Source organism: Dromiciops gliroides, chromosome 3, assembly GCF_019393635.1.
Source record: "Dromiciops gliroides isolate mDroGli1 chromosome 3, mDroGli1.pri, whole genome shotgun sequence".
Lineage (NCBI taxonomy): Eukaryota > Metazoa > Chordata > Mammalia > Microbiotheria > Microbiotheriidae > Dromiciops > Dromiciops gliroides.
In genome coordinates, this window is record NC_057863.1 from 641,754,364 (window position 1) to 641,766,419 (window position 12,056).

Below are 12,056 nucleotides of genomic sequence, written 5' to 3' on the forward strand. Positions count from 1 at the left end.
TCAAATCTGGCCTTAGACACTTACTAGCTGTGTGACCTTGCGCAAGTCACTTAACCCTCATTGCCCTGCCAAAAATAAAAATAAAAAATAGTGAATTAGATAAAATTCATCATTCAAAAGTCTTCTCCAGCACCACCATTTGAAGGTGTTGATTCTGGGGAGCTCAGTTTTCATTAGAGTCCAACTCTCACAGTCATACATACTACTGGAAAAATAATTAGGGATATACAAGATATAGACAGAGTAGATTTGGTAGAGAGAGCACCCACCATATATGGAGTTAGGCTTCTGGTATTGCTCTAACAACTTTTAGTATTTGTGTGACTGACCAAATCACTGCTTCTTCCTGGCTCAGGGAATCCTCTGCAGAATGAGAGGGTATGACACCATAGTCTCCAAGGTCCTTTTAAATTCTAAACATATAATGCTATGGGAGGTCATCTCAGTGGGAAAGGAATTAGCAGCTGGCAGGACCTGAAAGGGCCTCCTGCAAAAGGGGACATTTGACCTGTCTCAAGGAAGGAAATTTGGGAAACTAAGGATGAGGTGAGGAGTATGTTCCAGGCATGGGGAGCAAGGAATCTGAGAAGCAGAACATTGTATACCACCATGTTTCCTAGGTGGTGGGAGTGACTTTCATCTTGGACTAACCTACACAAAGTGGGTGCTTACTAAATATTTGTTGACTTGACTCTGGCATAAGAGCTTCATAATTCTTTCCTTCCTAGAATTGTGATGTTCAGGGATAAGGAGTAATGAAAGTCCATTACATTTATGGGGTTCCTCTCAATTAAGAACTGTCCACTTACAGATGCATTTATTAAACACTTAATATATATTATGTCCACAGAGAGATGCATTTATTAAGCACTTAATATATGCCAGGTACTGTGTGAAGCAATACAGCCCCTGGCCTCAAACTTACCACAAGAAGACCACATGTAACGGAAACTGGAAGAAACAATAAATAGCATTTACATATTCCATATGTAATACAAATTTATACTGTTATAATCATTATATATGATATGTATTTACACGTAATAGTTAAATACTGTGTTTAGAAACTTTTAAGGTGTCCAAAGTGCTTTACAGAAGTCATTTCGTGAGACCATCACAACCACCTTGGGAAGGAGGTGCTGTCTTACAGATGCTTGTTCACCATCATAGATGAGAGGAAAACACCCCTGGAACCCAGTCTCATCAAAGGCTCGCTTATTCTCATTCTTTTGTTGTTGTTGTTATTGTTGTTTTTTTGGTGGGGCAATTGGGGTTAAGTGATTTGCCCAGGGTCACACAGCTAGTAAGTATCAAGTGACTGAGGCCAGATTTTGAACTCAGGACCTCCTGAATCCAGGGCCAGTGCTCTATCCACTGTGCCACCTAGCTGCCCCACTTATTCTCATTCTTGAGAGAATGAACACTTGCAAATAAGTGCTGTAGCCAGCAAGTGCAGAGCAAGGGCTTGAAGGCCCTTTTTTACTCACTAGTCTCTAGCTTGAAATGGACCCTCCCCATGTTCATCACTGGCCAGATTACTTAAGGGTTACAATCTACTCCGCTAGCTAACCAGAATGCAGTATTCTTAACCCTAATTTCCATATTCTTTGGGTTCTCAGCCAATGGGGGAGGCGACACAGGGACATTTCTTCAAGCTTCTCTTATATGGACACAGCCTAGAAGAGGACCGAATTAAGACCAGTTCAGGGTTACTTGAACCATGTGATCTGTTTGCTGGAAGAGAGGGAAGGGGGGCTGAGACCTTTGTCCTCAAACAGGTCCCTAGGAGTGTAATTTGAATGAGTTATATCCTTATTAAGAGCAGACCATTACCCATTTCCTCACAATGGAGCTACTAAGTGTTGGAAGGAGAATTTGAACTCAGATTTTTTTGGCCTACAGTCCTGTGCTCTCTCTACTTCATCCCCTTAAGCTGCTTCTGTTTAGGTTAGTGCTCAGGCTGAAACACTTCTGTTTATTCTATTTATGAGGCTTCAGTGCTCCTTGAATTTCTGGAGGTTGCCATCTCCCCCTCCCCACCCCACCCCAGCCTCCTTTATTCCATTAATAAACATTTTTCCACTCTGAATTTGAATGGTTATACGTGTAAACCAAGGCAAAAGCTCTCTTAATGAAATCTGGATCTCTTTCCCCAAAGGGTAAGACCTGGTACACAATGGCCAGTTCTCCAGAGAATGCAAAGGCCAATTTAAATCCCTTTCTTCCTAAAAGGGAAGGAAAACCAGAGCAAGATAATGCCTGTAAAAATTAAAAGGTTTTATTAAGCAGGAAAGAAAATACAGCATGATCATGGATACTACTCTGCCTAATTAGACTGCAAAGGTTTATATACAGTTTAAACAAAGATAGATTAGGAATTTGAAGGAAAGGTGGGCTTAGAAAGGCCCACTCCCAGGGGGCGGCTAGGTGGCAAAGTGGATAAAGCACCAGCCCTGGATTCAGGAGTTCCTGAGTTCAAATCCGACCTCAGACACTTGACACTTACTGGCTGTGTGACCCTGGGCAAGTCACTTAACCCCCATTGCCCCGCAAAAAAAAAAAAAAAAAAAGGCCCACTCCCAAAGGGAGGAGGGTGTGTGTGAGGAATTGTAGGCTGCAGGATGTAGTCTTTGACAGACAAATCAGAAGGCTGTCTATGCGTTGGGCAGTTCAGTTCTTCAAAAAGAAAAAGGATTATTCCAAAGTTGGGGAATAGTTGAAGATAAGGTTATCTTGCTGCCAGAGAAGTCTTTGATTGGCTTCTGTTACCAATTCCCGGTATGTCTATCTGGGTTTACTCTTGGCCTCTCAAAGGATTGGATTGTTGGTGAAGTCAGTTGCGGTCACCTGGATAATGGGGGGGGTAGGTTCATGCAAATCAAGGTACCATTTTTTTTCTTTTTTTTTTTTTTTTTTAGGGAGGCAATTGGGGTTAAGTGACTTGCCTAGGGTCACACAGCTAGTAAGTGTCAAGTGTCTGAGGCCGGATTTGAACTCAGGTACTCCTGACTCCAGGGCCGGTGCTCTATCCACTGTGCCATCTAGCTGCCCCATGTTTTTTTTTTTTTATTTTATTTTTTTTTTTAGGGAGGCAATTGGGGTTAAGTGACTTGCCTAGGGTCACACAGCTAGTAAGTGTCAAGTGTCTGAGGCCGGATTTGAACTCAGGTACTCCTGACAAGGTACCATTTTCACAAAAAGTTTTGGCCACTTAGACGGGAAAGCCCTCAGGAACTGTCAATTTTTTTTTTTCACATTAGACTATAAGCTCCCAGAGGACAGGCCTTCTAACAGCTTTTCTCCTCAGTAATGCCTCCTGACCCTCCCCCTCCCCCAGGGCCTAGCAAATCCAAGGCACAGAAAGAGGAAAGATTCTAAATCCACCCCGCCCTCCGCATTTGGGAAGGCGCATGAGCAACCTTCTTTCTTTGAGGCTCGCAGGTCTGCGCATGTCCACGCGTCCAGCTACAATCACGCAAACGCCCAGGCACTTCCCCCGCCCTCTCCTGGCACGTGACGAGGCTGGAGTAAATCACGTGACCAGGGCGGCGCACAGAACCAGGCCGACCCGAGAATCCCGCGGAGCCCCGAGGGAGGGAGCTACACTGGGCCGAGACAGAGGTCGGGGCCATGCCCACGTCTTCCCTGGCTCCGCCCTGCCCTAACACTGCTGGCCTACTCGGCGCCGAGAACCGCCGCCTCGGCTTTTTCACATGTGAGCGTCACTAGTCAGGGAAGGGCGAGCGGGACGCTCCGGCACGACTCTGACGTCAAGACGCCGTGGTGACGCCGCCCCCGCCCCCCCAGAAAGGAGTGCGCCCTCGGGGCGGAGCCAAGGGCGGCGTAGGCGGGGCTTCCTCCTCTTTTCTTCCCCCCCCCAAGTCCCATGGGCGGGTGGGGGGGAAGGAGAGGAGCCCTGGGATTCCAGGTCTAGAGTTGGAAGGAGCCCCAGAGGCCAGCCAGCCCCACCCCCTCTCTCTCCAGTGGAGGAAACTGAGGCCCAGGCAGAAGTGACTCGTCCAAGGTCACCGGGGAGTAAGTGGCCGAGCCCGGGTTCCCACGTAGATCCTCTAGCTCTGAATGCAGCTTCCCCCCTCTCCCCGGGGTGGACCCTGTGGCCTCTGGCCCCGCTCGGGTCACAACCCCCTCACTCCCATCCCTGGACGGGGCCTGAGAGGTCCTCTAGTCCAACTTACTCGATTTACAGAAGGAGAAACTGAGGCCCAGGATGGGCAGTGACTGACTCTAGGTCAGACGGCGGGGCCGGCACTTGACCCCGGGTCCTCTGCCCCCTACATCGTGCCTTATAATACCCCCGTCCCCGCCCCAGAAGGGCTCGGCGCCCTGACGTAGGCCGACCCCTGGTGTCTTTCAGAAGCTGAGGCGGCCCGACCCTGACGGCGGGGATCCCCGCGCAGCAGCAGCAGCCCTGAAGGCGACCGTGACCGTGGCCTCCTGGGGGGCCTCCGCGCTCCCGGGGACGGCGTACCTGGAGGCCTGGCCGGCCCAACCCCACGAGGCGCGGCCCCTGCCCCCCGTGACCGTGGTGTCGTCGGCGCTCGTCACCCCCATCGTGTCCACGCTCCCCATCGTGTCCCACGCGACCGCCGAGACCTCGGCCGAGGCTGAGCGGGACGAGGCCGGGGGGCCCGACGGGGCGGGCGGGGAGCCGTCCGGGGCGGCCCCGCGCGGCGAGCACGCCTACCACCGCGCGCGGCTGGAGCCCAGGGCCGGCCTGGACGGGGTGGTAGCCGCGCTGCAGCGCAAGGTGCGGGGGCTGCAGCAGCGGCAGCGGCGGCACCGCGCGCGCCTGGGCGCCCTCGAGGGGCTGGTGCAGCAGCTGCGCCGGGACCACCTGCTGTCCCACGAGCGGCTGCGGCTGCTGGGCGCGGTGAGCGTGCGGGGGAGGGGCGCACGGGGGGAGGGGCGCTCTGGGGGGTAGGGGGAAGGAGAGGACCCGCCACTCATCGCCCTCCCCTCTTCTTCTTGCAGGCATGCCTGCCCGGGGTCCCCGCGCGCCCCGAGCCCACGGGTGCTGGCGCCGTGGCCATAGTCTGCGGGGAGCAGCCCGCGGCCGCCGTGCTCTACACGCTGACGCCAGCCCACGACCCCTGAGCGCCTGGGGGGAGGGGGCTTCCGTGCCTCAGTGGCTCTTTTGGACTCAATAAACTAACTTGAGAAAAACCTCGAGTCTGTGAATTGCGGGTGGGGGGCGCCCCTGGGGGCCTGCGCCTCTTTCTGTCTGTCCCCTTATCGCCGCCTTGGACTTTCTCCCCCGTGTGTGTCTTTCCTCAGTGTCTAGAGGTCTCTGTTCCCTTCGCTCCCCCTCTCCCCCTCTAGTCCCCCGCCCCCGGGGTGCCTGTGCGACGCGCGCATGCGCGATCGGGGCCCCGCCCTCCGGCCCATCTCTGTCTCCAGGTCTCTCCATCTCCATCATCTCTCCATCCTCTTCTCTCTGCATCTGTCTCTCCCCTTCTCTGTCTCTGCACCCGGGGTAAGGGGGCCCTGCCCTGACCGAGATAAACACATACCCAGGCATCCGACCCCGCGGTCCCTGGTTGCATCTCCTAGGGCTAGACAGGCCCAACGCCTTGGTCCAGGAGGGAGGGAAGGGAAGGGAATGCGGGGTGGGGGGAGGTAGATTCCCTAACAGGGGCTGGGGGGAGAGGTGCTGGCCCTTGGTCTTGGGGAAGGGACTCCAGGACCGTGGGAGCTGGGTATACCACCTGCCCCTGGCTGGGGGAGGGGGCAGTGAGCCCTGACTACCCCCTTTTCCATCCCCTCCCTGTCAAGCTGTGACCCCAGCCCCTCGTGAGTGCCCCAGGCCCCCTCCCCGAGCGTCCCCCGGGCCATGACGAAGACGGACGCCGCAGCGCTGCCCCCGGAGGAGGAAGAAGAGGAAGAGGAGGAAGAGGAGGAGCCCCTGCCAGAAGCTCCCAGCCCCATCCCAGAGCGCAGGCAGAAGCCCGTGGTGCACCCCTCAGCCCCAGCGCCCCTGCCCAAGGACTATGGTAAACAGCCCGGAGAGCGGAGATGCTCCGAGGTGTGGCATAGACAGGGATCCATTCAGTGGGGCTCCCGAGCCTCCCCAGGATTTGGTTCTCTGAGATCCTTCAGGGAGCCTGAGGAATTTGGTCTTGTGACATGACAGGATCCTATCTGTTCTGCCTGAGGTCCCTGTGCCGGGATCTGAGGGATCAGCTTTGGGGACCTAGTGGGAATCCAGAAGGATCTAGCCAGGAGCCCTCAAGAGTTTATGGGATCTGATGGACCTGAGCAGGGGGGTTCGGAAGGGGGGTGCATGAACTTGGGGGTTTGGTGGTGGTCGTTTAATTCTTTTGATAATTACATTCCACTCTCCTTGGTTTCCATCTTAACCCCTGGCATTTTATTTTATGCATCTAAAAACAGGGTTCTGAGGAGGGGCCCAAGGGGACCAGGGCATAAAACACATTTTAAGAACCTTTCTTTTAGTGGATCTTACACTAGAGGCTGAGCCAAGGCAGTGGAGGGTTGAGAAGGGGTGTGGGGAAGGAGCGTTTGAGCCTGGGGATGAAGCTGGATGCTGGGGGTGGGGGTGGAAGGATTCCAGGTGAGGCCTTCCAGTCTGCCAGGCCCTGTTCAGGCCCCAAAGGGGTCTGATGGGGATCCGGGGAGGGGTCTGCTCTCTAGGGATCCTGGCACAGGAGGTCAAGTGGAATCCAGGCTCTGGACCTGGCCTGTGGGGAAGGGGAGTGGCTTTGTCTGGGCCAAGGGATGACCTCTGTCTGTCTGTCTGTCCCACCAGCCTTCACTTTCTTTGACCCCAATGACCCAGCCTGTCAGGAGATTCTGCTGGACCCACGCACGACGATCCCTGAGCTCTTTGCCATCATCCGCCAATGGGTACCCCAAGTTCAGCACAAGATTGACGTCATTGGCAACGAGGTGGGTAGAGTCTGCAGGCAGGACACTGGCGGCCCAGGGACAGCTCTTCCTGGGGTAACGCTGTGATCCTGTGTCCCCAGATCCTACGCCGTGGATGTCACGTGAATGACCGGGATGGGCTCACAGACATGACCCTGCTCCACTATGCCTGCAAAGCTGGGGCTCATGGTGTTGGTGAGTGAGACCGGGCCCCAAGGTCTGACGAGCTAAGACCCCCAGAGCCCCAGAACCACACTGATGAGCTCCTAAGATCCCCAAATGCTAGGTCCCACTGACCAGCCTGTGCTCACCCTGCCCGCCTCCCAACAGGGGACCCTGTGGCTGCTGTCCGCCTGTCGCAGCAGCTGCTGGCCTTGGGGGGTGATGTGACCCTGCGGAGCCGCTGGACAAACATGAACGCGCTCCATTATGCGGCATATTTTGACGTCCCAGATCTCATCCGAGTGTTGCTGAAGGGGGCCCGACCCCGAGGTATGTGGGAGGGGGGGACACTGGTAGGGGGGGACTGTGCCGGAGGGAGTCTGGGGCCTGAGGAGTCTCTGGCTGCCCTGACCAGCCCCCTTCATCTCCCCTCCTAGTGGTGAACTCCACGTGCAGCGACTTCAATCACGGCTCAGCCCTGCACATCGCAGCCTCCAACCTGTGCCTCGGGGCTGCTCGCTGCCTCTTAGAGCATGGGGCCAACCCTGCTCTGCGGGTACGTGACCCCGACCTCAACCCTAGGAGCCCCTCGTGCCCCATGTACCTCAGACATCTGGGCCCCCTGACCTCAGTCCCACATCCCCAGAAGTCTGGGCCCTCTGCATGCAGCCAGGGTGTCCCAGGTACCTGGGTCCCCTGACTGTGGCTGTCCCCCCACAGAACCGCAAGGGCCAAGTCCCGGCCGAGGTTGTCCCCGACCCTATGGACATGTCCCTGGACAAGGCTGAGGCCGCCCTTGTGGCTAAGGAACTGAGGACGCTGCTGGAGGAGGCAGTCCCCCTGTCCTGTGCCCTCCCCAAGGTCACGTTACCCAACTACGACAACGTCCCAGGCAACCTCATGCTCAGCGCCCTCGGCCTGCGGCTCGGAGACCGGGTCCTGCTGGACGGTCAGAAGGTCAGGAGCCAGAGGGGGCAGCCGTCTAGGATCCCGGGGCTGAGATTGTGTCACAGATTGATGGAGTGGGGGAAGGTGGCTGAAGAATCCCAATTCTTAGGTCAAAATCAGGTCAGAGGTCAGGGAAAAGACCGTGGTCCAGGCGTCTGTCAGAACCTGGCATGAGATGAGAGGTCAGGGAAGCCTCAGACCCCGACACCCTGACCGGGGTGCCGACTCTGAATCTCTTCCCTGTCCCTCCCCACCCAGGCCGGAACGCTGCGTTTCTGCGGGACCACGGAGTTCGCCAGTGGCCAGTGGGTAGGCGTGGAGCTGGACGAGCCGGAGGGCAAGAACGATGGAAGCGTAGGGGGTGTGCGCTACTTCATCTGCCCCCCTAAGCAGGGTCAGTTCGGGTGCCTTCCTGTCCTCAGCCACAGTATTCCTCCTCCCGGGAGCGTAGTGGCCTTGACTGGACCTAATGAGAGCTTCTTTGGGTCCTAAACTTGAAAGCTGATACCCCTGGGAGGGACTTGGGCAGGGGAATCACTGGGGTGCCGGCCCTGCTGACACCCACTTCTCTTCCAGGCCTCTTTGCCTCGGTCTCCAAGGTGTCAAAAGCGGCAGACGCCCTTCCTTCTTCAGTTACCTCCACCCCTCGCACCCCTCGGATGGACTTTTCCCGTGTCACTGGCAAAGGCCGAAAGGAGCGCAAAGGTCAGAAGGGGTCACTGGTCTCACTGAGACCAAGGAAGGCTCATCGGTCACTTTGGGCCTGAGGAGAAATCAGGGGTTACTTAGGGGACAGGCAGTTCAGTAGTTAGTGTAGGATAGAGCGGTTGGAAATGTCTGTAGTACAGAATTGTCTGTGTCCTTTTTCAGCTCAAAGTTCTGAAATAAGGAGATCGTTGAGGGGTGGGGTGTTCATGCTGGGGGTGGGGGGAGTCCTGATTTCAGGGGGTCATTGGTTCAGAGGTCCTTAAATTTTTGGGGTCCCTACTTTGGATGGCTAGATTTAGGTGACTCTGGGTTCAAGGGTGTACTTAGGATTTGTAAGATTATGGGTCTGATGGGATTTAGATTCAGGGGTATCACATTTCAGGGTTCTGGGCTTTTAGGCTGCCTTTCATTTATGGGAGTGCTGAATTCAAGAGGTCCCAAGTGGAGGGAGGAACTCTGGGCTCCTGGCTTCTACATTCTGCCCTCTCCTTTTCCCCTCCTCCAGCAAAGAAAAAGTCCCCATCACCCTCCCTGGGCAGCCTCCAGCGTGAGGGTTTAAAGGCTGAGGTAGGAGACCAAGTACTGGTGGCTGGACAGAAGCAGGGTGTGATTCGCTTCTATGGGAAGACAGACTTTGCCCCTGGTAAGGCGGATGCTCTGGGCCCCTGGCAGGGCTTATGGGAAGGAGAAGAAGGGGGAGGGACCAAGGATTGGGGGGCTCTGAGATCCAGCCTGCAAAGGCCGCGATTCAGCTCTATCTGTATGCCCAGGGTATTGGTTTGGCATCGAGCTCGACCACCCGACGGGGAAACATGATGGCTCCGTCTTTGGTGTCAGATACTTCACATGCCCCCCTCGCCATGGGGTCTTTGCACCTGCATCCCGCATACAGAGGTAAGGCCCAGAACCCTGAACAACGCCAATCCCAGCAGCAACAACAACAAAACTTGGTGCCCCCACATCTGAGAGATGCCCCCTGAAAACAGCAACAACAAAACCCAGAAGCCCATGCCACGCAATGGCCTCCCAAACCCAGGAGGCCTAGAGACACATCCCAGACACTAGAAAGCCTAGAAATGTGCCTGGGGGTCCTGTCCAGAGACCTCGGCGAGAAGCCCAGGCTACCATGGAAGATGGACGTTGACCGAGGCATTCCTCAGAACCACCAGGAGATGGGCAGCCTTGTGGGATTCCAAATCCAGGGACCTGCCTCCCCCACCAAAGGCCAGACACAAGAGCACCCCCACTTCCACCCCTGCTCTGTCCCATTGTCCTCAGACTCAGGAAATAGCGAAACCCCAAATCTGAGAAACTCTCAAAGAGTGATGGCCTTCATCCTACATTAGCCCTGCTTGCATCTCCCCGGCGACCTGTCTGACATGTCCCCTTTGATATCTCTCCAGAATTGGTGGCTCCACTGACCCCCCCAAGGACAGCATCACAGCCAAGAAAGTCCAAGTGACCAGTGAGTGTGTAGGGAGGGCCCTGACTTTGGGGATCTCATGGCCTAGGAAGGCATGAGGTGGGAGACTCAGAAAAGGATTAAGGGGGTCCTAGAAAGGGGCTGGGAGGCCCTGGGAGGGTCCCTAGCTACAAAATCTTGGGTTTCTTACCCCGTCCTTTCCCCATAGTGACTCAGCCCAAACGCACATTCCCAACTGTCCGGACTCCCAAGGACATCACATCAGAAAACTCTATCTCCAGGTATAAGGACAGGAGTGAACTATATCCTCACCCCTCAGCCCTCTTTAAGTCAATCCAGGTTTCTATAGCCCAAGCTTGAGAAGGCAAGAGAGAGGGCCAGTGGGAGTGGAACCAGAGGGGGAGGGGAAGCCAGAGCAGAGCCCATGGGAGCATGAGGATGAGTTTGATTTGGGGTCTGGTGAGTGTGAGGGGGGGAATCGGGGAGATGGATCAGGACTAGAGAGAGGTCAGAACAGAACCAGAGGGGATGGGGCCACAGGGAAGGAGAGAGGTGTCAGGGATAGAGAAAAGTCTAGGGTAATTACAGACCGGGGCCAGAGTCAAGCTGGGGTCAGGGATGAGAGCCGTGGAGACTTAAAGCATCCCTGGAATGAGATGGAGGGACATGGGATGGAGGAGAGGAGAGGGGGCTGAGACGTGAGGCAGCACCAAGCGTGGAGGTGGGAAGCCCCCGTGTGCCATTCATCACTGGTCCCCTTCCTCCTCCCAGGTTACTCTTCTGTTGCTGGTTTCCCTGGATGCTTCGGGCAGAGATGCAGTCGTAGGAACCCGGAGCCGGTGGCGGTCCCTGGACCAGAGGCCCCAACTACCCCCCAATATACTGACCCCCCTCAAATACAAGTCCCAAGTCACCCCAAATATACCACCCCCAAATCCCCCCAGTATACCAACCCCTCCGGATCAGACCCCAGTTAACGTGGGTATCAGTGTCAGACCTGTCCCTTACTCATCACTGACCATGCCTTCCGTTATCCCCTCAGAGACACTGACCCCAGATCAGCCCCAGACGGCCTGAAATGATCCCAAATTGTCCCCTTCCCATGACCCTTGGTGACCCCTCCTCAGTGACTCCCTATAACCCCCAGTGCCTTGATATTCACAATTAGCCCCTCCCCCTTAGAGAAATCTCTATTTTTTAAGACACTACAACCCCTGGGCCCATCCCTGGATTCCCCCCAGATCCTGGCCAAGCCCCACACTCACATTAGGGCCCCCAAAGCCGCCTGGGGTGTCACTCATTGACCCGCATGCCTCCTCCCCCCAACTCAGCATGACATCTCCCTCACCCTGCCTGGCTTCAATAAAGACATTTCTATAGCCAAGGGTCTTTGGGTCACTTTGTGTGAGTCATTACAGAGCCATAGATTGAGAGCTAATTCACAAAGGGAGAAACTGAGGCTAAGAGGGGAAGTCCCTTGTTCAAGGTCACATAGCTAGTAAATAATTCAAGTGATCCCGAGACCAAGCCCAGTCCTCTCTTCACTATTCAGCCATGCTCGTCTCTCTTCCTGCTCATTGGCCCCTTCAGGAGTCTCATGGATGCTCGGGGAGGTCCCGGTCTTCCTGCCCCAGGTCTACCAGTCTGTGGCAGGAGACGGGGCTAGGAAATGACAGAAGTAGGTGGCCCTGCTCTTGCTGCCTTCCCCCTGACCACCTGGCTTGGAGCTATCCTGGGGCAAACAGGAAGGGTCCAGGGGCCCAAGGGCTGGACGGTGGCAGAGGCAGCTGGCACATCCTAAGAGCACCTTTTGGACCATTTTCAGACTTGCAGGATCACCATGTATCCACCCCCCACCCCCACTCCAAGAGGCAGTGTTCCCCAGGGCTCCATCCTTGGCCTCTTCTCT

The 12,056-nt window shown here is 55.6% G+C and overlaps 2 protein-coding genes across 2 annotated transcripts; both read left to right on the forward strand.

Moving 5' to 3' along the window:
* The first annotated feature begins 3,410 nt into the window (after positions 1-3,410).
* On the forward strand, positions 3,411-5,184 carry THAP8 (THAP domain containing 8). Its single transcript, XM_043993872.1, has 4 exons — positions 3,411-3,441; positions 3,522-3,715; positions 4,376-4,891; positions 4,993-5,184. Exons 1-4 carry the CDS (start codon positions 3,411-3,413, stop codon positions 5,113-5,115), a joined length of 864 nt encoding a protein of 287 aa, XP_043849807.1. The 3' UTR covers positions 5,116-5,184.
* Positions 5,185-5,351: 167 nt separating this feature from the next.
* Positions 5,352-11,526, forward strand: CLIP3 (CAP-Gly domain containing linker protein 3). The gene is made up of 14 exons (XM_043998707.1): positions 5,352-5,494; positions 5,794-6,011; positions 6,788-6,927; positions 7,008-7,101; positions 7,237-7,398; positions 7,506-7,624; positions 7,789-8,025; positions 8,275-8,410; positions 8,593-8,721; positions 9,230-9,367; positions 9,495-9,618; positions 10,128-10,189; positions 10,356-10,428; positions 10,919-11,526. Exons 2-14 carry the CDS (start codon positions 5,852-5,854, stop codon positions 10,971-10,973), a joined length of 1,629 nt encoding a protein of 542 aa, XP_043854642.1. The 5' UTR covers positions 5,352-5,494; positions 5,794-5,851; the 3' UTR covers positions 10,974-11,526.
* Positions 11,527-12,056: the final 530 nt, after the last annotated feature.